Source organism: Ambystoma mexicanum, chromosome 13 (genome assembly GCF_040938575.1).
Source record: "Ambystoma mexicanum isolate Mex_15411 chromosome 13, UKY_AmexF1_1, whole genome shotgun sequence".
In the NCBI taxonomy this organism is placed as follows: domain Eukaryota; kingdom Metazoa; phylum Chordata; class Amphibia; order Caudata; family Ambystomatidae; genus Ambystoma; species Ambystoma mexicanum.
Genome location: NC_090938.1, coordinates 760,472,224 through 760,498,175, shown reverse-complemented (window position 1 = coordinate 760,498,175; position 25,952 = coordinate 760,472,224). Strand labels below are relative to the sequence as shown.

At 48.0% G+C, this 25,952-nt stretch overlaps 1 protein-coding gene across 6 annotated transcripts in view; it reads left to right on the top strand.

Moving 5' to 3' along the window:
• LOC138521912 (polypeptide N-acetylgalactosaminyltransferase 6-like) overlaps nt 1-25,952 on the top strand; it is a 555,359-nt gene that overhangs the window by 489,284 nt on the left and 40,123 nt on the right. For 5 of the 6 annotated variants that reach the window (XM_069635078.1, XM_069635082.1, XM_069635080.1 and 2 more), the window contains 3 exons: nt 13,807-13,938; nt 19,766-19,873; nt 21,642-21,794. In XM_069635078.1, the coding sequence (XP_069491179.1) occupies nt 13,807-13,938; nt 19,766-19,873; nt 21,642-21,794 (393 nt within the window). The remainder of the gene's footprint in view (nt 1-13,806; nt 13,939-19,765; nt 19,874-21,641; nt 21,795-25,952) is intronic. The other variant, XM_069635083.1, reaches the window with a different exon arrangement.

Genomic DNA, 25,952 nt, shown 5'->3' with positions numbered 1-25,952 from the left:
CATTGTATTTTCCCTTGTTCCCTACCTTGCCTTGAAGCGCTTTGAAACACATTGGCCCTCATTACGAGTATGGAGGTAATGAAAAAAGGAAGACGGAATGGCAATACCGGCGTCGTTAACGGGTCCGGGCCATTACGACCCGACAACCCGCCAATACTGCCACCGCCCATACCATGCCCCTTCTTACCGGCATGCGCCAATACCGGGATGCTGCTAACAGGAGGACATCACAAGTTACGTGGGCATGCACTTACCGGCATTCCGAAGGCGGTAATTAGGGCCTGTATGACGGCGGCAATACAGGCATCGCGGACCACCCGTAAATAGCAGTTGCCACAGGTGCACACAATCACCATAGGTGGAGTCAATGGAGTCTGCCCCAGTACAAAATGAGTACACCCACACACCACACCCCTTACAACACCAAAATGATCCCACTAGCTGTTACAATCATGGGGCTGGAGGACATGCCTGTACTGCTACAACAGCAACAGCAACAACAACAACACCTACAACAGGCAGCACAGAGGAGACGCAGGAGGAGAAGGAGGGTGAGACAGGCCCAGCAAGTTCCACCAGTGCAGCCAGTGGTACCATATAGGCAGCCACCAATCCCTCACATCAGACCCAGTCCATTCAATCTAACCCCTGAGCAGATCCACACCCTGTACCGGTTGGACCGGGACACCATCACCACCATAGTGGACATGATACACGACGACATCGTCAGCCTGATAGAAATCCGCACTGCCATCCCCCCTCTACTAAAGGTGGTGTCTGTGCTCCATTTGCTGGCCACAGGCACCTACCAGCACACAGTGGGGCAGCTGCATGGCATATCACAACCACTCTTGTCCCGCATGCTGACCGAAGTGCTTGATGCCCTCCTGAAGCATGCAAGCATACACATTTCCCTACCACGGACTGGCCAGGAGCTCGCTGACACCAAAGTAGGCTTCCATGCACTGGCAGGCATGCCCAATTGCGTTGGTGCCCTCGACTGCACCCATGTGGAATTGGTGACCCCTCATGCCAATGAGGCGGTGTACCGCAATCGCAAGCAATACCACTCCATCAATGTGCAGACGGTATGTGATTCCAGCAAGATCATCACACATTGCTGCGCCCGATATCCCGGATCTACACATGATGCCATGGTGCTGTGTAACTCCATGCTACCCCGCTACATGGAGCGACATGCTGGACGGCGTGCCTGGCTGCTCGGTAAGTTGCCTGACTGGGCCATGGCAGTGCATTGGGGTTGTGAGGTGGGGGGGATGCATACTCCACCTGGGTGGGATTGGGGGGTGGTGCATACTCCACCTGGGTGGTTGGGCGGTGAGTGGACAATGCACTCTGAACTAAACACTGTTGTCCTGAATATCCCAAACTGAACATGACACATCAATGCCATACATAAGACCAATGCCAAACATCAATGACAACATGCCAGATGCACAAGCAGGCCACCATGAGTATGTCAAGCGATGCATGACTAAACATGATTACAACTGTGCCAATGCTGCTAGTGTGATTAGTGTGATTAGGTACAGAGTAGCATACACTGCAATAATGGGTGGCAATACATCGTTCCGCATCCACAGAACATCCGCATCAGCATGCAAGTGAACACCCTGCATCATCTGTACAACGCAATCCACACTAGTAGACCACAGTGCAATACACAATGCATCAAATGAACCTGTGTGCATACATCCAGGGACATGTGCATGTCAACACCAAATAACTGCAGCCATGGCCGTTAATCCTAAAGGTGTCAGCTCAGATTGACTCACACATACCTCTTTGTGCTCCCATGCAGGTGATGGAGGCTATCCCTTGAAGCCGTGGCTACTTACCTCTGTACGGAACCCACATAACAGGCATGAAGAGGAGTACAATCGCGTTCATACCCATACCCGTGTTGTGATTGAGCAGACCTTTGGCCTGTTGAAGGCACGGTTCCACTGCCTAAGCAGGTCTGGTGGAGCACTCCTTTATGGCCCTGAGAAGGTGGCAAAGATCACCATGGTCTGTGTCATGCTGCACAACATGTGCATCCGGAGAAATGTACCACTGCCACCTGACATTGACATGCATGCACCAGGTGAGGATGATGAGGATGAAGATGGAGGAGAAGTAGCACCCCTGGCAGTACGTGATGCACAAGATGGCCATGCTGTACGCCAATCACTGAACCACAGGGTCATTATGGTTATGTGTCAGTACTACACTGAGCACTGGGACCGTGTGGACATGGACACAGGGTGTGTGGGGAGTTGGGCACTGTGCGCTTTCATGAATAGAATGAACACACACAAAATGAACAATGTCCAGGCCTGAAATGATTTTGAACACAACAGGTGTATTAAGAAAAATAACAACATAGTGCTTCCTCCCTCCACCACTCACACGCCCTCCCCCCCTCCCCCAGAAACACCCAAACACCTCATACCCCCAAACAACCCATATCCCCAAACAACCCATACTCCCCCTCAACAACCCATACCCCTCAATAAACACCCCCTTAATCCCCTCAACACCACCAACACCACCTCCCCCCTCACCCATTGTCATCTCACACACAATGGGCCTCATTCCGAGTTTGGAGGTAAGTTCCGTTCATTACAGGCATGGTGCAAATAGCATGTCCGAGCTGGCAGTAGACCGCTAAAAGCACCCTATTACGAGTTTGCGGGCACAAGCTTTGCGCCATGCCGGTAATGAACCTAGCGCCATGCCACAAAAACGGCTGAAAAACCCTCTACCGGCATGAATCACACCGTAGCGAACACTACCGTGTGGCAAACTTTTGACACACCGGAAAGATCCCATCATCAAGGAGGAATGCCCAAAGCGCCAAAAAAGGGAGCTGCCTGCCTCCGAAAGGAGCGCTCCTGCCCTGATGAACTCCAAATGATGGTGGATACCCTCCACGAGCATGCTGACACCGTTTTCAGCAGTGACATGCGGAGGGTGGCGGTGATAAAAAAAAAGAGATCTGGGCTATGGTAGCGCAGAAGGTGAACGCCGTGGGCAACACCCCCCGCACCACTAAGATTTGCAGAAAAAGGTGGGACGCCCTGCGGCTGAGGGTGCGGAGCATCCTCTCGGCTAATAGAAGCCAGGCCCTGGAGACAGGAGGAGGCCCAGGTTCGCCCATGAAATTAATGCCGTGGGAGGAGACATGTGCGGCCATGATAGGCCCCGAAGCCATCGAAGGGGTTGGAGATATGGGGTGCAGGGCAACGTCATCCGCTGATGGAGGTGAGTGTCCAAAGTCAATACTGCCAACGCCAGTGTTTTGAAAGTCACTGCTACGGGCTGGCCAAGGTGTCACGGCATGGTCGGCCACACCCCCCCTCCCTTTAAATCATGCCGAAACAAGTGAGACCCAGGCTAGTGCCAGGTGCAAGGCCATAACCTATATGACACATACCACACAAAGTGGGCCTTTCCGTGAGGCACACAGGGCAGTTGATGTAAACAGTGTGCATGTGAGCCAGCACAGTACCCGGCCAACATGAGTGACACAGACATATGCATGCATTTACCACCCAAGCATAGAATAATGTGCCGTTCTCCACCCAAATGCTGATAACCCACTAGTATCTGATTGTGATATTGTAGCCATGTCCAAATGGTGGCACTCAAATCATCACTCATGCCGTCCCTCTCTTCCACCCCCACAGGCAGCGAGCATGACAGCGAGGACCAGGCAAGCAACTGGCCCAGCACCTCCAGGGGCCAAGGCAGGGGCCGCCGTCTACCTGCGAGCAGGAAAACACCTGGAGGCACACCACCGGCTCCAGCAAGGCCTGTGGAGGGTGCACAACCCCCACCCCCGCCCCTACCCCACCCTGTACTGGCGGCAGACACATGCCCTACGCTGCGCTCTGAGAAGTCTAGTGTGGCTGGGGAGATTGCAACCACGGCCCCCCTCGATGTTGCCAACAGCCCCATATTGATATGCGGAGCAACTGAGGAGGACACACATGAGATCGTCCACACCCCTGATGCCCAAACCAACCCCCAGGTCTCCTATAGTGTGATTCGGGTGAGGGTGACACACCTGGGCCTACGGGGCAAGGACCAACACAGGGACATGCCAGTCCTGTGGCCAGTTCCCTTAGTGAAGCGCCGGAAACACATGTGAGCCTGATTCCCAGCAGGCCCACAACATCAGCCATTAATGCAGAGCGGGCTCAGCAGCTCACAGGCCTGATCAATGACTCCATGCAGGACAATCGGCAGGCCAGGGAGGAGTGGCTGAATGAACTGAGGGCACTGGGCGAGGTCATTACGGACAGCACAAACCGGCTCTATGAGGTCCTTGACTGGATAGCGGATGCTCTGGAGGCTGCACATCCTGCACGACAGCCCCAGCAGGAGGACACACCTTCTGCATTCTCCTCCACCCAGACCAGCCCGCGCCGACGGTCTCAACGTACGATGCGCCGCCAGAACATGCCTCCCCTGGCTCTGGGAGCACACAGTGACAATGCTGCCATCCACATGTGGCCTATGTGGTCCTTATGGGACTAGTGTGGGGTTGTTGTGGTGGAAGGGGGAGGGGGTGAGTGTGTGTTTGGGAGTTGTGGTGGGAGGAGGAGGGGGGTGAGGGTGTGTTTGGGAGTTGTGGTGGTAGGGGTGTTAGGGTGTGTTTGGGAGTTGTGTTGGGAGGGGGAGGGAGGAGGGTGGTGGAGGGTTTGTTTTTCACATTTGAACATTCAATTTCAATACACTGGTTATTCAGCTAAAAAAAACAGAGTGGACATTCATCATTGCGCATGTGTCATTTTATATTGCAGAGTGCATAGTGTACATGTATCCCCACACCCAGTGCCCGATGTCCTGACATCCTCACACCCTCTGCTGACTTGTGTGTCAGAAATATTGTCCAATCAATGTTTGCCGCACGGCACGTCCCTCCTGTGCATCAGCACCGTGATGCTGTCCTGCCCCTTCTTCCTCCTCCTCCCCTTCATCATCATCAGGTGGTAGCAGTTCCATGTCAGGGGGCAGGGGCACATTCCGACAGATGCACATATTGTGCAGCATTACACATGCCATGGTGATCTTGGACACCTTCTCATGGCTGTAGATGAGTGCCCCACCCGACCGGCTGAGGCAACGAAATTGTGCCTTCAACAGGCCAAAGGTCTGCTCAATCACCACACGTGTATGGGTATGGGAACGATTGTAGTCCTCCTCGTGCCTGTTCTGTGGGTTTCGGACGGGTCATGAGCCACGGCTTCAAGGGATAGCCACCATCACCTGCATGAGAGGGGAATGAAGGTAAGTGTTTGTACATTCATGGTGGACAACTGAACTAGTCTTACATGGCAGCAGGTGATTTCTGGCCATACGCACATGTCCCTGGATGCATTGACCCCATTTCTGGCCCCGCTATGTGTCCTGTGCAATGGAATGATGGAGGGGGTAGCATTTTCAAGATGGTTTATTGTGTGCACTCACATCTTGTTGCACGTGCATCATATATGCATGCAGCAGTCTTGGGGTAAAATAATTGATGTGCTGTGTTCTGTGAGATTTGGTAGTAGGGAGTGTTGGCTGTAGTCAGTAGCATATTCGTCATTCTGCACTTATCAGTACCATGGTGACTTGCAGCACTCCTATGGGTGTGCAGAACCAGTGACACGCTGTGGTATCCCTGTTAGGCTCACCTCAATGCACTCCCAGGGATGACTGTCCTGTGTGGTGATATGCTGGAGGCAGCGACATAGTGCATATGCAGTGCATAGTGCAGGAAGCCCTTACGGTGTGTGAGGGCCGCCGATGAGTGTTGCATGTGTTGTTGAATGCGGCCTGATTACCTGATAGTCATGTAGTGTTAGGTGTCGGCCTTACTTCATCACTGTGAGATTTGGTAGTCATGTGCCGTTTCACTTGCTTTGGGGCACAGTGTTCGGTGAGGTGCACATCGTGCACTGGCTTCAACATTTCCACCCAGGTGGAGTATGCATCCCCCCCCTTCCCACCCAGGTGGAGTATACAGCCACCCACCTCACAACCCCGATGCACTGCCATGGCCCAGTCAGGCAACTCACCAAGCAGCCAGGCACGTCGTCCAGCATGTCGCTCCATATAGCATGGTAGCTTGGAGTTCCGCAGTACCAAAGAGTCATGAGTTGATCCTGGATATCAGGCAGAGCAATGTGTGATGATCTTGCTGGTGTTACATACCATCTGCCGTTGATGGAGTGGTATTGCTTGCAGTTCCGATACGCCACCTCCATGGCATGCAGGACCACCAACCCTCCATGGAATGCAGGACCACCAACTCCACATGGGTGCAGTCGAGTGCACCTATACAATTTGGCATGCCTGCCAGTGCATGGAAGGCAACTTTTGTATCGAATATCTCCTGGGGAGTCCTACTAGGGATATGTAGTCACTTGTGTGCTTGAGGTGGGCATCCAGGACTTTGGTCAGTATCCAGGAAAATAAGGGTTGTGATATGCCAAGCATGTGCCCCACTGTGTGCTGGTAGGTGCCTGTGGCAAGGAAGTGCAGGACAGACACTACCTTCAGTAGAGGGGGAATGGCGGTGCGTATTTCTATGAGGCTCACTATGTCGTTGTGTATCAGGTCCACTACGGTGGTGATGGTGTCACGGTCAAGCCGGTACAGGGCGTGGATCTGCTCAGGTGTTAGGTTGAAGGGGGTGGCTCCGATGCGAGGGATTGGGGGCTGCCGGCATGGTAACGGTGGCTGCACTGGTGGGGCATGCTGGGCCTGTCTCACCCTCCTTCTCCTCCTGTGTCTCCTCTGTAGTGGGGCCTGTTGTTGTTGTTTAGGCCTTGCAAGCAGGGCCTCCAGCTCCAGTAATGCTACCACTATTGGTATCATCTTGGTGTGGGAGGGGGTGTGGTGTGTGGGTGTGCTCCTTTTGTACTGGCCCTCACTCCATTGCCTCCACCTGTGCTGATTGCGTGCACCTGTGGCACTTGTAAACACTGCTCATGGTTCTTAACACCTTCTCGGAGATGCTGGTATTTCCTCCATGCCGGTAAGGTCTTTTTCGGCCTTCAGGAGGTCATTATTTGCATGTCCGCATTACTTGGCATCAGCTCCGGTTTACGGCATGCCGCTAATGTCGGCTTGGTGTGTCGCGGGCGCGTGCCTTGACCGCTATTTACGGCATCGTACTTTACGGTGCCGTAAATAGCTGTCTGGTTGGTCAGAATAGCCCGTAGTGGTAAGCAAAGCCGGTAATCCTTTACCGGTAATCCTTTACCGGCATCGTTTTTCCCTTACCTCCAACCTCGGAATGCCCCCCAATGTGTTTTGACCGGCTATTTCTGGACTTTTTTTGTGTCGGGGGCAGCATTTCTGTCTGCCTTGCACTGCGCCTCGTCATCCACACAGGGCTCGAGGGAGTGGAGCTTGCAGGTGTGGACGATGGGCGGATGCGGATGGGTTTTGCAATGCTGGTGTAAGTTGTGGGTGCTGCATGTGTTCGAGCATCCTGTTTAGGATGTGTGTGACGGCACACAAACTGTCACATATCGTTATGGCACTTGAATTGATGACCGCAATGGTTCCAGCATTCGCCTCCTGGATCTCACGGCGTGTTTCCTCGCCCTCGACCACATACTGGCGCACCAGCTCGATCATCGAGTCCTGGCGAGCCTCTACCCTTGACAGGCATGCCTCCATGTCAGTGAGGGCTGTGGATGTAGAGGGTGCTGCGGCTGGGTGGGCCATTGCAGGGCTGGCCTCTGGGGTGCTTGTAAAATGCGGACTATGCAGTTGAACCGCTGGTTCCTGCATGGGGCTGGACAGTGTGCCCTGAGTGGTGTGTTGGGGGGTGGACGGGGTGCTTGGGGTGTTGGGACATTCGACATGGATTGTGCCGCCTGTGTCCTCGTACTTCTCCGCTTGCACATCCACATCGCTGAGTGGGGCTGTGGCTGCTGCCTCACCCACTGAACTGGTGGCAATGGACTGCGTGCCATCAGCCTCGCCTTCAGCTGTTGTTGCCAGCTCAGTATTCGCAGTCTTGTCTGCTGCTGTTGTCTCCTTATCAGCCTCCCTGGCCTGTACAGGTGCCCTGGGTTGCACTCTGGGCCGCGGTGCTGCCCCGGAGGTGGAATTCCCAGTGCCCTTTGATCTGGTCCTGGATGTTGATGCCCTTGGGGCAGTGTCCTGCCCTTCACCTTCTGCATCAGTGCCTGTGGGGGACAAGAGAGGCAGGGCATCAGTGATGGTGTTACATGCAAGATGCATGAGTTGGTGCTGTACAGTATTTCATTTCTTCAGCATTGCATTCTTATAGGTGTGTCACACAGGGTATGTTCAGGGGGGGGGGCATATTGGCATAAGCCGTGGCGTCTCCATTCAGCACTGATGTGTACCAGGTGGCCTGCCATTGTATTGAGGTTTGTGTGATGTATGACATGCAAATCGTCCCTGTGTGTTGGGTGTCTGTTGGTAATGTTATTGGCACGCAGCATGCATTTCATTGTGCCAGGGTTTGGGCCTCCATCTGGACATGGATCTGTATATGTGTGTATGATGGGCCATGCATTGGCTTGGCTCACTTTCACATCAGTTGTACTACGTCATGGTTTGGCCTACTGGGGTTTGCAGGGTCACTCATCTCCATCTCCCGATGTCGCGGCACCCGTCTCCATTTGGCCAAAGCCCTCTATGGACTCCATTTGCATGGTCGTGCTGCAGGTCTCTTCCCAGCGCATCAGTTTAACTGGTCAGTGGGCACCCCCACCTGTGACCATGGCCTCCCTGCGATTAGAGGCCAGGATGTTACGGAACCTGAGACGTAGGTTGTCCCATTGTTTTTTACAGTCTTTGACTGTGCGGGGGGGGGGGTGCCAACCGCTGACACCTTGCACGCAACCTCCTCCCAGATTTCTTTCTTTCTCAGCTGAACTTCCCTTTTGAGGTTGTTTGCAAAAACCTCATCTGCATGGGCTGCAAGGGTATCAGCCAGCATGTTTAGCTCCTCATCGGAGAAGCGCTTCTTGCGCAGGCGGGGGGTTGTCTTGCCGGTAGCCTTGGACATGCTGGATGGTATGGCCCTGGTCTCTCCTCTGTATCACTGCTGGATTGAGAGGATTGCAATGGATTGTGTTTTTAAAGATGGCCGCCGGCGCATTTCCCATTCCGACGCGATGACGCTACTTCGGGGTCCGGTATTACGAACCCTGTATTAGCATGATGCTATTACCGGGTCGTTATTAAGGGGTTGCTCCTTGGCGGAGGCGGTATTGGCAGGTCCCGTGATGGCGCTATCGGGGGTTGGAGGGCCTTTTGCGGCATGGCGGTGCAGCCATTACCTGCATGGGGGTTTGCGCATGCTCGCGCACTCTTAAATCAGCCGCTATTAGCGGCGTCAAGGGAGCACGGATGAGCTACTACCTCCATGCCGGTAATGACTCCGTTTTTAGCGGGATTCTCGTAATGAGGCCCATTGTGTATAGGCACTATATAAATAAACTATCATATCATATCAATCCTCTGAAATAACACTAAACAGATTTACAGTTACCACCACTTCGTCTTGTCGATTTACCACAGGATTACAAGTGGTGGTATGTGGTGTAGACCCCCATTTTCTGGAGTCCATAGGACTCCATTGGGGATTTTTGGTGGAATTACCACCGGTGGAATTCAGAGTGGTAATTGCACTGTTTTTTTGGGAGGAAAAGTGGGGGATTCACCTCCAGCATCATAATGGAGGTACATCCTCCACTTTTCCTTCAGAAATCGGTGGAATTACCACTCATTGGGCCTCATTATAAATGTGGCGGTCACGGTTTGAACAGTGCTGGTAAGCCACTGGCACCATTCATAGCGGACCGCCCCATTACGAGTTCTGCTCGCGGGTTCCTGACAGACTGTGCGGCACCCGCGAGCATAACTCGTAATGCCGCCGGCACCGTTATAAACGGTGCCGGCGCATCCATGCCCTAGGTGGCAGAATGGGGATCGCGAGCCCGATATTACCACCACTCGCGAATGGGCAATTATCGGCCCACTCATCTCGTAATGGGCCGGTTATTGCCCAATCATGGGAGGCGGTGCCGGTAGCGAGCACGGCAGTAGCCGTGTCTGCCATACAGCCACGGCTACCGCCATGCTGGTATTGAGGCCCATTATTTCACCAGTGGTAATTCTGCTACAACATGTAATTTGGTGGTGTGGGAAAAATGGAGGTAAGGGAATTACCTCCACTTTTTCCCCACACTGCCAAACTCGTAATTGTCTCTTTGCAGCACGCGTGCGCGAGCTTCATTTTTTCCAGTGTATGCTCTGCACGCATTCCTTTTCCAGCTCTGCATGGGGACAGCATCCTTTCCTGTGGACATTAGGTACAAGAGTTGCTACAGTGAGTTACTTGTGCCTTTTCATGATCCTTCCCGTTGTGAAAAAGTTTCAAGAGAGGACAGGGGCATCTCCAGAAAAACAGAGCACCATCATGACGATGTAATGTTTTCTTGAACCATGCAATCCTCAATTTTCCTACAAGGTATTCTCCTACAATCATCCTCTTTCCTTTGTTTATTGCTGTGCATGTACCCAGATGTTCTTAGTTAGTGCCACCCTTTTTATCTAAGTAAATAAGCAATAGTGGGATGTGGTGAAGGTCGGTGGTGGCTCTAGGGTTATTGACAATACTTACCGAGGTCTCCCCCAGAGCTTAATCCACCCTCTGAAGCCCCTTGGGCGGGTCATATTTTTCATTTACACTGCGATGTAAATGCCATGAAGAATTTCACTGACCGTTACACATTCACTGCTAGGTTTCTTCATGGGTTTGAGATGGAGGGTGTACTGTTGACTATTAATAATTGCAGGGGATCACGTGCCCTGGGGCATAAGGTCTGGCTAATGCAGTAATTAAGGGAAATCCCGAGCTGTGGGCACGTCTTCTTGCACTTGTTTTTCAGAATATTATTACAAATGGAATGATAGCATCTAGTTGGCGAGAGTCTATACTTATCCCTGTATTCAAAAAGGGAAATCGATCTCACCCCGTAAACTAACGGCTCTTGGCAATGCTCGATTCGAGGGCAAAGATTTTTGTCAACCCTTTTACTTCGCAGATTGCATGTGTGGGTGGATGAACATGGACTCCTGAATACATTACAAACGGGTTTCAGGAGGGGAAACTGCACTTTCCATAATATCCGGCCATTACAACACTTAATGGCTCAGGTTTTAAGATTTCATAACAGGAGACTCTTCATCGGCTATGTTGATTATGCTAGTGCCTTGGACTGCGTTTCACACACTATTTTTGGGGAAAAATGAATTTGCTGGGGTATCGACCCATTCCTATTACATTTCATTGCATCGTTGTACTCGGAGACCTATGTGATAGTGTGGATGGATCAAACGGGCATGTCACTAACTCTTATTATAGCAAATCGAGGATTAAAGCAGGGGTGCCTTTTCGCACCCCTGCTTTTTAATCTCTATCTTGCGGACATGGACTTGGCTGTGCAATCGTGCCGAAACTTCCCACCACGTATTGGGGAAGAAGCCACCCCTTGGATGATACCATGTTATTAGATTTTACACCAATTCGTTTACAACATTCTTTAGAGGCCCTTGCTGCCCATGCCATCAAGAATAAAATGCATATCAATTATAAGAAGACAAAGATTATGATCATTGGTAAACAATAAAAAAGTAAAAGGTGTTATAATTGAAAACTTGGAAATGAGTCGCTCGAGATCGTGAATATTTGGGAACTCACATTACATACCACCCTTCGTTGACATTTTAAGAGACATTTATTAACCGAATAAATAAATGGTCTATTGTGAAACCGTTCATAATTAGAAAGGGTGGATATAATCTAGGAGGACTCCTTGAGATTTGCATAACTAGTCCTATTCCTACAATATTATACAGTTCTGAATCACTGCCATCTCGCCTTTGTAATTGGTTTGTCCCGCCCCGGACATAAGACAGTTCTTACTGAAACTTTGCATAAATCAACTACCGGTAATGGGTGTTTTGGGCCCCCGCACATAGGTAGCACTAGAAGGCAGGTATTGCCGTATCTGTGGTATAGTAGGACAATTGGAATCTGCTAGACATGTCCTCACACAATGTGTCAGTCTGGGGCCTTTATACATGTGCATGCTAGGTAGATTTGTCCACAGCTACAAGGCAATTACTACAGATTCTTTCTGGGACTACTGTTTGAACTCTGATACCATTAATGTGCAACTTGCTTTATTTAGGGTATGGCAGCACGTCAAAACTATCCTGCCCGATTTAAGGGTACTGTTCTCCCTACTCGGGGTAACTCTGGGTCTTCATGCTTGTATTAATCATCATGAACTCTACTCCTGATACCAGCTAGAAGACTGTCAATTTATAGGCATAGTTCTCCCTCTTGCTCTGAACCTTATTTGACTTTACATACTCTTTCTGATGAATCACTTGACGAATTTCAGAATTGAATTGAAGTTGTATGATCACTTAGGTATGACGTATCCTATTATTTTTGATTTATGACGTTTTAACAATCTCAAAAGTTTGAAAATTAGGTACTCATTATAATAGATACCTGCAATTGGATTACACTCTGCTGGGAAGTTTGTAATTTACTAAGTATTTTATTGTTTCGTATTGTAATTTATTGTATTGTATTTTATATGTTTTATTTTGTGTAAAGTTCAAATTATGGACTAAATCACAATAAACGCATTATTATTATTATTATTAATTGGTTTGATCGCGTGGAGGGAAAATGATTGCGCTTCATATTAGGGATACCACAAGCTGTACCTGTTGAAGCACTGAGGTGTGTACTTGGTGTTACTTTGCTCACTGCATTGTGTTTGATCCAACAATGTGAGTTTTCTTGTTAAGCTATGTTGGGCCCAAAGTTAACTCACCCACATGGTGAAAGATAATGGTCAAAATCAACTTTATTATGATTTGAAGAACACCATTACCTCCTGATGAAGATTCCTTCACTTCTATGAAGATTACAAAGTTGTGTGCAAAAAAATTACTCAGAATATCTTAGATCAGGCTTTATCCCGGACACTCCGTGCCAGTACCTTATGCAACCTTGTGCTTCTTTCAGCAGGCGTTTTATTATATATTTATGCTTTCATATTTTACAAGATTTTGCTTATATTGGTGCTTGGCAGGGGATCCCTCATGAAAGTAGATTCTACCGGTTTATGTGGCCAGAGGATTAAGATCAGCTGACACTGATTTTTGGAATGCTGGATTTTGAAGGACCAATATCGCAGGAGTTATCAAAATTAAAATGTTCACCCAGATTGATTACTTTCGGATCAGTTCTGGGGCACCATATACTGTGCTCAATCATTAGTAATTAGTGGTGCAGTTTTTTGGAAAGGTTTTGTTGAAACTTAATCTGAACAAATTTGAAAGATTTTCATATTCTAGATTCATGGTATTTTGCACTTTATAATTGTAATGTACTGCTTATGTTTTGTGTGAATATTACTTTATGTTGTAATAATATATATAATACTGAAGCTTAATTTTTTTATATAAATGCAATATTGGAATTGCACATTTTTATATATATGCACTTTGCATGTTTACAGTGCAGTCTTTTCATAGTAAAGCCATACGCACTTCATAAAACATGTTTTTTTTAATTGTGACCTCTTTGTGTAGCTAACAGTAGAGGAATGAAGACTGTAAAACAAAGTGCTCCATAGAGTAAATGAATGCTTTTTATTCGTCTTTCTCTCACCCTGCCCCATCCATGTTTTTCCGCACCCGCCAATCTCTTCCCCCACTTAACCACACGGTCAGAACTCCTTTGGTGAATTGAGCAAGCGATTTGCACTGAGAGAGAGGCTGCAGTGTCACAACTTTTCTTGGTACCTCAACAACGTGTATCCTGAATTATTTATCCCGGAGTTCAGACCCATATATTACGGATCTGTGAGTACAAATTCTGTTTCTTGTTTTGCTTATTGCAGTTTTTGCTGGGCGCATATTCTTACATTTAGTTTGGCTTTACAAAAATGGCATTCCAGGCACCCCCATACCCTATATCTGTTTTTTTTCCCCTTCAAACGCTCTTTTTAAGGATTCCTGACGCCCTAAATTTCACTCTTGGTCTATAAACAGCCTATTTTTGAACAGATGGAAATAATCTGAAATATATATACATATAAATATCAAGTGAAGGGGCGGAGGTGTGGCATTCGCCACCAGTGACACAGGCATTTGATGCGTAGCTAATGCTAATACTCTGCAAGTTCACTGAAATCCATTTCTTAGATCATCTATGTTTCTTCAGCAGTCGGTCTCCATTCATCCCACTGTTTAGACTAGATTTGTCTTATATGGATCCCCATCTGGACTCGCACCAATGCTCACTTGATACAGGGTCCCCTCCCAGGTCTCATCATATATCACCGTGCTCATAATTAATTATGTTAGCAATGGATAGGCACACTTACTGGGGGTGAACGAGGACTAGAGGCTCTCTGGCTCACATTTGGGGTTTTTGTTATGGTTGTTGGATTTTGGGCATGGGTTTGTGTGCTCCTTGTGGGGGATTTCCTATGCACTGTGTGTCTTCCTTTAAAGTTTAGACAGCTGTGGTCCATCACACTACTTGCTGCAAAGAGGGAGATACTGCAGATGTGGAGAGCGGATAGGAAGCACTACCAAAAGAACAAGGTGGTTAGGGGAAATAGAAGACTATTTGGAAGGCTTTCAACAAGCTGTACCTTTGATACTCGGGTGACCTGATCCCACCCTCCATCCACTTTTTTCCAGCTCCTTCACCACTCGCCTTCCCCTTTTAACTCTTTTGTCCTGTCCTTATTGGCGGTATCGTCTTGTTTTTGTTCCCTGCGGTATCTATATTGTTCCTCTACACCCGCCGAAAGGCGTGGCTAATATGTTCACAGCTTTGCAACTGCGAGGAGGTTGACCAGTGTTGAGTCAATAGGATATAGATATTTGCTAACCTATGTGGTTACTTTAATGCTTGTTTTGAGTTGTTGTTGTCTAGCATTAACCCTAACAAAGCCACACGTTTTACACTTCCTGGCATGTTCTTTGTAACACATTCTTTGATCCGACCTTCTCAATATAGTGCTTATGTATTCATGTATGGCTGTGTTCAATAAAAATAATATTCTAGAACAAATTGGTTTTTGTAGCTGAGGTTGGAATCTTGGTATTGTAACCACCACTTTGTAAACAGTCAAAGAGCATTCTCCATCACATAGGTTTCACGCATATGGATGCTTTTAGGGAAACCAGTGAAATGACCATACCTCAGGCAGAGCTCTGCTAGATATTCAAGCCCAGAGCATGCTGTGAGATTTACCATGAGTGAACAACCTACAGGAAAGAACACATTTGTCATATTTTCACTTTAATAGATTCCTTGTAAAAGCTTTGACTGAAGATAGGGGTTACAAGACACAAATGACTGTATGTGCATATGTGAGCACCGCACTGCGGACCCTCAATGCATTTTATTCTTTGTGCCCTCTGGTCCTTCAAGTAAGGGTAATAGTTGTATTACTTTGTTAGTGGTAAGGGGTTTTGACTGTGCAGACCGCATTTTTTGTTTTGGCTATTAGGTAGCACGGAAAGCACTGCCACTAAGCCAAGGCTATTTTCATGTTAAGGGAATACAGGGAGATGAGTTATGAGGACGGGCACACGGCCTGTGACTGTTGCTAGGTTTCTTACCCACCTATTGCCAGCCAATGGCCTTGCTAGTCCCTGAGGACATCCCCACCCACTTCCCCTCCCTCTGAAAAGACATCCCCTCAGGATCTCTTTGACTCTAGTTCTGTGCTTTCTGGGCAGCATGCTGAAAACCTATGAGCTAGTTGCAGCTATAGACTAGTTAAACCGTCTTCTGATGTAATAAAACTCACTCTTAATAAAGTGCGCCTTCGGCCACTTGATTTAAAGGCAGTATGTGAGTCCTCACATCTGTTCATTGTGCTAAATGCCTGTTAAAGCAAGCTTTGGCAAAGACAACAGTTTTTCCTCTTGTATAGGTATTAGATAGGCATTTCTATAATATGCATACTATGACGTTTCGCGAGGTATCTTCAGTTCGGCCCAAAGGGGGAGCCCTTTCCCATGAGGCTAGGGAGGTGCGGCCGCTACCCAATAGTCCCCATAGGAGTGGCTTAGTGTGGTAGGACCTCATGGGGAGGGACTCACCCTCTAGGAATAAGGGACCATCACCTAGGGTACATACAGCCTGTTGGCCAACTTCACACCCCAGCCATCCCTAATGTCCCCCCCCGCCATTCCAAACTACTTCCTTGAGAGTAGCCCCATGTATTTTTAAAAAAAAATGTTTTATTAATTTTATTCAAACCAAACAACAATACAAACAAACCCAACACGCAGTGCAGTTTACAACAATTCCATTAAACACCATTTGTATTTCCATTTTTGCCACTGCCCCCATAGTCCCACCCTCCATTATGAGCCTATTTGTACTTCGCATTCAATATCTGCTGCATGTGACCGGGTCTCATTATCCTCGGATTCCGTTGGGTCCGATATAGATCCGATCAATTCCGCTATTAATAATTTACATGCCATCAGGGTACCCACTTCTTCCTCCCCACTCATGTTGCTCGCCTCCTGCCATACTGTTGTTTCGGCCTCCGCCCATTTCTGTAACTCCTTCCACCAAACCTCCACCCGTGGCTTGTGGCACTGAGTAGCCCCATGTATTTCTGTAGTGTTGGGGAAATAGCCAAAACAGAAAGTACCAGGACGAAAAAGAGCGTAGAAGACATGAAGATTACTGACAGTGTTATTACTGGTTAGAGGTGGCCGGAGGATGCATGAAAAACAACCTATCAAGAACAACAAAGGACTTTAACAATCCATGAGGGCGGGACTGGCATCAATGTATAAGAAAAGGAGGACTGAAGATCTTGTCAAGCCCAGCCAGGAGAGACAGCAGGTGTGGAAACCATCCAGAGCAGGAGTTTCCAATTCTGTTGGCTGACCGTGGATGCCGAAGAGCAGAGGAGGCAAGCGACGTGCTGAGAGAGTTCTCCGTGGGTCCAGCTGGAGCGGACCCAAGCATCAAGCAGGAAGAGGGAGTTGAGCAGTCCAGTAGAGCACAGAGCTGCCACTGTGCTTCAGAGGAGAGAAGCTTGGAGAGACGTACACCAATCTCAGGAAGCCCCAGTGGTGTACCCAAGTCCCAGAGAGGGTAACGCGAGGTACAAGAGACCCAGAGGTAACACAGGCGTAGAAGAGAGGCAGGCGGGAGTCACTCTCTGCGGCATAATAGTAGTAATCACACTATTGGGACGGGTGGATTGAACATCCAGGGATAACTTCCTCATTGCAGTGGCAACAATAAGCCCACCGACCACCAGGGAAGGGTTTGGGACCCCACCATGAGTGAATCGAGCATCCAAGGAGAACTTACTCAGTGCAGTGGCAGCAGCAAGCCCATTGACACCAGAGATGGGTCTGGGACCCTGACATAAGTGTGCTAAGCATCAGAGGAAAGCATCCTCCTTGCAGTGGCACGGAAAATCCACTGAGGCCCTGAGAAGGATTTGTAGCTTTGCTAATTCCATGAGAAGGGGGCGAAAGACGCACCAAATTGAGAGAAACGGAAAAGAACTTGCAAACACCAGGATAAGGGAGTCATTCTCCTGATGAAGAAACTGAAAGCCTATTTGATTATAATTAATAACCATAAGAGATGCCTGGTGAAGGAAGTCATTCACCCTGGCATTGTTGTGGACTATATTGGAGTGTGCGGACCAATACCTGGAGAAGGGGGGTCATTCTCCTGCTCCTGAAAGTTGAAGAAACTGAAAGCTCATTGGTCAAGAGAGGCCAGGGTAAGGGAGTCATTCTCCCTAGCTTTGGTGTGAACTGTATTGGAGTGTGTGAACCAATACCAGGAGAAGAGATGCATTTTCCTGGTCCTGAAAGTTGACTGGTGCAAAGCTTTGTTGGGCCCACAAGCCAAGGGAAAGGAGTCATTCCCCTGGCATCCTTTTGCCAAAGAACATTTCTGGGAATACCACCCAAACACCAGGAGAAGGGAGCCATTCTCCCGGAGAAGGAACTTTCTGTTGGCTTATTCTTTAGTTGTAGTGTAAGGGATAGAAGTAGGTTGACACACAGGATGGTGGAGTTTGATTTTGACTGAAATTCTGACATTTTCTTTTGTATTAGTTTGAGGAAGGGAAACCCTCTTAGAAGATACGGATTGTGAGGGTTTCTTTCTGGATAAATAAAGGTTTTTACCAACCAAAATACCACCCTTAATCTCATCAACCTTCTTCGACATCCTTACAATATGTACTAGCACCATTTGGTAGCTGTTGCCATCTTAAGTACAGGTTGTGCCATTGCGGCAGTGATAGGATATTTGGATCCCATTCCGACACAAAAGACAAACATTGTTGGCTTTCTCCAGCATGGGGTCTGGCATGGATTCAAATGCTCTTGAATATTCCCAGTCGTCAGGCCGGGAATCATCTGTAAAAAGAAGAAAGCAGTATTGCTTTAAAAGCTTGAATACTGTCTTCCACCCATTATCCAATCACTGAAGACCGGGTCATACTGCACCCATCCAATGACGGTCGTCTCCCTGAGACCCGCCCCCGGCGGCCATCTTCAGAATTTCTACTAGTCAGCTCTGGCAATGGGGCTCTGTTGCCGGTTAAGTTTCAAAGATCTACACAACGAGATCAAGTGGCAAGGCCTGCTGAGGCCTACTTCCGCCATGTCAGAGGAAGGCAGGAGAAGTCTCTTCAGGCTCAGCTCCCGGTGTGGCTTGTAAACCATCTATGTGGACGACAAGCACACTAGATTTCTCTACTGTCATCATCCCATGTCAAGTAAACGGTTTTATTACAAGTCTGTTGTCTTGTGTCTCGGGAGAAAGTGTTTGTGTCAGAAAAGGAAGGGGTTGGAGTGTTGGATAAAGCGGGTGGTAGAGTTTCCAAGTATCCTTCAGGGTCGGAAGGGAAAGAAGTGATATGTGGAATTATAACCCTAGGATTAGGGTTTATAGCAACCTCATGAGGGTAGCTTTTGCAGTATTTGTGAAATACGCAGGAGGGTTTGTGAGAATTCGAAAAATGATAATCAGAGGGACGAGATTGGTAGGGTTTGCGTGGTAAACTGGAATAGCTGGGATCTTGAAATGAACAAAGGGGATTGTGGGAGTCATTGTGTTTTGTATTAGTACATTGGGTATTGGGAGCAAAACAACTAGAGGAATGTGAAAAAGAATGTCCGGGAGTATCCGGATAAGAACCAGGAAAAGCGGGAGTCTTGGAGTTGTGGCTCTTAATAAATTTACCAGATTTGAATAGCTTATAAAAGCTTGAGAGACTTTGTTCCACTCATCCTCCCCGTGATGGTGCTGTGTCTCACCTGGGGTATTCCCCTGAGCATATCTCCGGCTTCCCCCACCCCAGTGACCCTCCCCCAATGGTCCACCCCGAGGAACTGGATCCAACAGCGATGGCCGTGTCCTAGCCACCTGAATAAGGCATTCTCAAGGTCTTACAGGGGGAATACCCTCAGGTTTCTCACAACAAGCAAAGCGTGTGGCATAATAAGGGAACAACCATACATGGCGCCTAAGAGCTTTCTTTATGAAATGTGCCCGGTTGTCTGGGCTGTCATTGTGTGGACAAGCACAGAGGGGCATGTGGGCAGCATAATAAGGGACAGAAGCTTGCGACAGGGCTTGTGGCTCCATCTTGATTAAGTTATTTTTGTTTAGCTCCTGAACAGGGGGACAACAACATGCCTGGATTACACCGAGCACAACGACCGGGCAAAGGAACTCTTCCTGGGCTTGGCAGACTGCCATGGCATTGCAGAGAACCAGGTAGGTAAGGGAGAAGGGGAGTGTAGACCCTCCTCACCCACCTTATGTATTGCAGACAAGCATTGCCATAAAGAAGAGCAGACACACACTGCAGCCTGCTTTCCCTAACTGCACCGCTTTGGGCATGCCGGAATCCGCTTGCCATTCAACCTAGGATGGCTTTCTCTTCCCATATTCTGTCTCACCCACATTCTGTCTCATCCCAGCAAACGCGAGTCAATTCTCTTGTGTAAAAGAAATGATTTCTTCTTTCTTTTTTATTTCTGATTTGAATGTCTGTGCTATTTTAATAGTTTGCTCTTGATTGCAGTTATATTACTTGAGAAAACAGTTAATTACAGTTCATTGCAAAAAACAAACCGCTTTTTTTTACACAACTCAAACAAATGTATCACTATTTTCCAACTATCATTACAACTCCAAATATCCAGATAATGTATTAATGCAACATTTCTCTTGCTGCGTTGAAACAAAGGGGATAGTAAATTACGTTGTTGTAATATTAATATACATATATATACGGTAATGTGCATATCTCATGTTTCCGTTAATCAGTGATATTCACATTCGGATAATCCATATGGAGACCCGCAAGTAAATCTAGAAGTTTAGATTCATAGGAAATGTGGTCAGATGTCTCCCTCATGCATACACAGAGAAGAAATCACAGGGTTAAATTCCCAGGAAGCAGCAGAAATCTAGGACGCAGAGATATTGAGGAAAATAACGGATTCTAGATTTAATACCGAGATGTGCCATGTGAAGATTGACCAGGAATCCCCATTCCATGGTTCTATGATAGTGATCACTAGGATTTTCAGCTTCCCCAGAAGGGGCTCAGTCCACTGTCCAACCAAATATTTCATGGACTTAATCTATTCTTGAAATGTTATGATTTCCTTATATTGGATGTTCGAACGTCTACCTGCAAAATGTCAATTGCAGAAACAAGTGGTGCATGCGACTGCAAACGTAGTTATGGCACAATGATCTGTTTAGCCACTCTACATTGCATTTACTCATTTTAGCTGTGCTGCTAATTGCATTGCTGCCCACCCAATGCCTATTCTAATCACTGGTTTTGCCAAAATGAGCATGGTGGGGATTAGAGAGAGAAAGGGAGATGGAGCAAGAAAGAAAGAAGGAAAGAAGAACACACGAAAGTGAGAAAAGGATGAAAAAGTGGCAGACAGAGAAAGTAAGGGGCCCGGCTGAGGGAACCAGGAGCCTAGAACGAGAGATAGTTAAAGATGAAACCTCTAAGAGATGGGATGGCACAAAATCACGTAAACTGATTAATTGCAAAGCACAAGAACAGGTCTAATGCTCATCTACTTGCACACAAGATTTTTCTTGAAATAATCATAAAAGTGTGCGTTTACAAAGTACAATTCATAGCATGTTACTAAAAGAAGAGAATAAACTAATAACTTAATTTGCGCTACATGCAGGGTGATTTTGTAGATCTATTCTCCAATATGTAGATAGCTGTTCAGTTCAAGGGGGAATAATGACAACAGATGGGATTTGTTGGTGTCAGATCTTTTTTCTTCCAATCTTTTTCTCCCACATTTACTGACTTGCCAGTTATGGGGAAGTAATGTAGCCAACGGCGTCCTCTCTGGAATCCGAAATAACGTGTCCTTCTGACCAGAGTGACCTTTCACAGTCAACAGCCAAGGCAGAATGTGGGGGGGGGGGGGTACTGCATTTGATGCCAAACTGTTCTCACTCTTCCCTCACCTCCTGCTCTCTTTCTGTGCCATAGTACTTTGAATACAGCTCCCAGAAGGAATTCCATCACAGTGTAGGAAAACAGCGCTGCCTCACTGCAACACTCAGGAGCATCACTCTGCAGGAGTGTGCATCCACCAGGATGGTCACCTTCGGGCCAGATTACCAGAAATTCGCCTACAGACAGGTATGACATGCAGAGCGGGAATGGGCATTCATGAAGCCAAACTCACGTCATCTCAGGAGCACACCTAAGGTGCCAGCATCGCTATAATTCATCCCACTGCTTCACATAACTACATAGAGTACAGGATCCCACTCTTCCCAGAATGGGGCTCATTCCCCTGTTGTTGTTGGATCACATCCGGTGTTAGAGCGGGAGCTTCTTGAATGCCCCTCCATCCGCTGAATACTGTAAGCCTGCGCGTGAGGATTCTACATTAACACACTTGTCATGGATGGAAGTTTAAACAAGTGATCATTTACACAGCACACAAATCAAGGCAAACCATTTCTTGGTTTTGTCTATGACCTGCTTGACATCAGAATAGTGAGCCAGGAACATAGTGCAGTTCAGTCACACAAATATGCGCTAGGTACCTTTTAAGTGGTTAAGGTGTGTCCTAAAATTTAAAGTCATCTGAAGTTGGACGTAGTTTTAAAGTGCTAGCCCCAGACTCTGAAAGGCCCCCGCCATAAAATCTACCATTATGTCGCGATGACAAGAGGTGTCCATCCATGTCTGAATAAGTGATGGAAGAGCTCAGCCTGGGATGTGAAAAGTAGCTTTCAAACAGATGCATTTACAGAGCAGTCTTCATGTTCCCTTTCTTTTTAATACACCCTCTTTCAGACCATAAATGAGGAGTAAGAGGTGAGTGGAGATGTGATCTATTTTATAAAGCCATGAATCTTACCACATGATTTTGAACTTTTTACATTTCTTATGGCTTTGCAAAAAAAGACCCTGTAGGCAGTATTCGTGCTGTGGATTCGGAAGTGTCTACTGCTCTGCAGCCCGTGAACATTCGCCAGGAAGGGCAAGGTAGGGTGGAACAGATTGAGTGGGATATAATATTGCTTTTTTGACAGTGTGGCTCTGAGGAGCATGAGAGAACAGTTTCAGAAGCTGAAGTGAGAATAGAAAAGGCTGGAAGAGCTTCGCCCGATGGAACCTTAGGTAGGGGACTCACAGAGCATAGGAAAAGGACATATTTGTTCCTTTCGTAATATCAGCTATTCAGTCATGTTCATACTTTAGAACTGTCTTTCAGAGCGACCTGATCGGCAATGAAATTAATATCGCCCATGTTCAACTGAAAGTGAATTTAGGAACTGGGAATGAAGTGGAGCAGGTGAGAAATGTAAGTGTAAATGTTGAAAGTACAGGTGGGAGAGGAACCTTTAGCTATCTGTCCCCGCAATCCCCTCACATCAGCCCTTTAAAGCCCGCCCTCACAATCTCTACTGTGAATCTGCTTTCACATTATAGCCACACAATCCCCCCTCAAAATGCATCCTAACAGTTGAGTCTAGGATCAATAGAACACATGCGACAACCAGATATTGTTCAGCACACTGACTAGGTTGTGGCTGGGTGAACGCCTGTTGCTTTAGAGGGAGGGTCTCAGAGCAAGATAAGATGTCCTGTGTAGTTAGTTCTGGCCAAACATAGTTTAGGAAAGGGAATAACTCAATAGGCATCAGGGTTTCTGAGTCTTACAGGTTCCCAGGTGACTCCTTGGGTTTGGTTAGGTGAGTGTGTTTAGTTGGCATTTCTAGGACGGTGAGGGAATGAATGCCTACATGGTCTATGGGCTCCAGCTAGATCTCCAAAAGGGAACAACTGGTCTGAAAGCGTCAGGAGGGATCTGTATGTTAAGGGTCCTTGCTAAAGAACCCACTGTCCCCTCAAGATTCTTTATTCTAGTCCACAGTCGCAGGGCTATAGTGTCCACCTTGCTTGTGTCCCCGGAATATAGTGCTCAGCGCGTTTCTTAACTTATCAATCCCCAGTATATGGCATTCAGAAGGCTTCCTGGCTTCTCAGTTGGTCTCAGGATTCCCCTTGGAGCAGATATTTACACTCTCTGGTCGTACGTTGCGCTTCCAGGATTCAGGGAGTGAACATAGCACACTCCTACCAGAAAGTAGTTTGTTGTAATGTTCTGGTGCCTGCGGAACTAGATGTGTGGAATGCTGGGGTAGAATGTTGTGCTTTGAGTGTGGGGATTCTAGGGGACAGTTAGTGAGAGAGTGAGCTGAGCTGGAGTGGATGGCCCAGTGTTTCTTCTCTCTGCACTTAAGGATTTACATGTACAACTGGGCACAATAAATCTTACATGTAACTTACATGGTTCCTGTTTGGTGTATGGTGGAAGAAAAGCGACAAGGATTTCTGGCCAGGAGCTTCTGCGGGGGAGCAGCAGGTGGAAGGCACTGCCCCGACCATTTCCCATTCAAGGGTGACCAGCCAGCAATCAGGAGGACCAAGTGGCTGGTCCTAGTCCTGCATGTCGGAGTGCGGGCATAGCAGCTGCCATCCAGAAGCTGTCTACGGACGGATCCCAAGGAGGCGTTGGGTCCCATGGTAGCAGCGTCCCTGTTGCCGGTCCAGAGGCAACTCGTGTGCAGAGGCTTGGAGGAAGGCCTCTGGTGTCCTGTGGGCAGGGCAGAACATGAGATGGCCTTAGCGGGCGACTTTGTGGTGGTGGTCGAGGTGAAAAGTGTTCGCCGGAGACCAGTGGCCAGGCAGGGCAGGAGTGGTTTTCCCGCCTAACACCTGTGTCTGGCGGAGCAGGCGATATTCTCCCCGCAAGAGAGGAGGAGTTGTGGAGTTCTGTGTCTGGGTGGAACAGCATCATGTTGTCTTGTAGGGATGTTCTGGACGGAAACATTAGGGGGGACGGAGTTGTTTCTGTCTGAGACTGGGGTGAGTGTGATGATGTCTGATGAAGCGACACAGCTGTTTCGTGTGCAACGCAGCGTGTTATGTAATGCAGCATGTATACTGTGGAACGCAGCAAATGTTCCATGTTGGATTCGGCTCCTGCTGTCGGTGAGTGAGTTAACAAAGAGCAGTTTGCTGCAGGGTTTTGTGTTTCAATGATTCATGGCGTGACTAGAGGGGTACCAAAAGGAAGCAGTTGGCTGCCATGGGGTTTCCAGTCGACGATTGGACTTCTGAGCTGGATCGAAAGAGGAGACGCATAACAGATGTTTCCCTGGGCAAGGAGAGGCGTCCCATTTGTGCCGTGGGTGAGCAGTGGCGTGAAGAGTGGTTTGGGGGATGCAGCGGATTGGTTACCAATCTGAGAGAACTGGATCCAGATCTTTGGGGATTCTTTGTAAAGCTAAAAACCCTCACCTTGTCAGAAGACTGAGAGGTTTAGGTGTCTGGGGGAGGGTGGTAATTCTTGTGGTGTCGTGTTGTGTCCTCTGGGTTAGTGCTTTCTAGTGGGGTTGGGCTGTTGTAGTCTGGAACATGTGAGTGCTTGGTGAGTGTTGAGTGTACGTGTTGTGGTTCCTGGGTGCCCTTAGCATTGTGACAGTGTTGCCATGTTTAACTCATGTATTCCTTCTTAGGAGGAACCTGTACTTGTGGGTGTGGGGTGCTTACCCCGTGAGACGCTCTGTGTTATTTTCCAATGCAGACATTTAGTGGGCAAACTTAGACATGGGATGCGGGGTGTGTTCTCATCCTATATGGTGGACATTTTCTGGCTGGACGCTGTGAGAAATCTGAAGGTGTCTCCCTGACTAGTCTCTAGGGATCTGTCATCCAGGTGGCCAGGACACGGCCATCGCTATTGGACGGTATCAGGTAATAATATCGCCACATATATGGTCGCCGTAAATAATATCTCCGGGAAAATGTCGTGGCGATATTATTTGGGTGACCATATATATGGCGACAGGGGCAAAAAAAAAAAACATTAAAAAAAAAAATAACCCCCCCCCCCGCATGTTCCATGCAATAATGTCGCCACAAAAAACGACAATTTTTCAGCGATATTTTTGTATGGCGATATTTTTGTGGTGACATTATTACATGGAACCTATTGGACCCAGTTCCTGGGGGTGGACCAGTGCAGGAGGGTCACCTGGATCGGGGGGGGTCTTCGGGGAGTGGAGGTGGGACACTGATGGGTGAGACGCGGTATCCCCGTTATAACACCTTTTCCCATCCTACCACGTAGGATACTCAGACACTCTACCCCCACACCCTTTTCTGACACTTATGGCACGAAAGACAACGGACTAATATGAGAGCCGTTTACCTGACATGTCCCAACACAAGGGTCAGGCAAAGTCAGGCAGTTGACCAGAACCACACACACACACC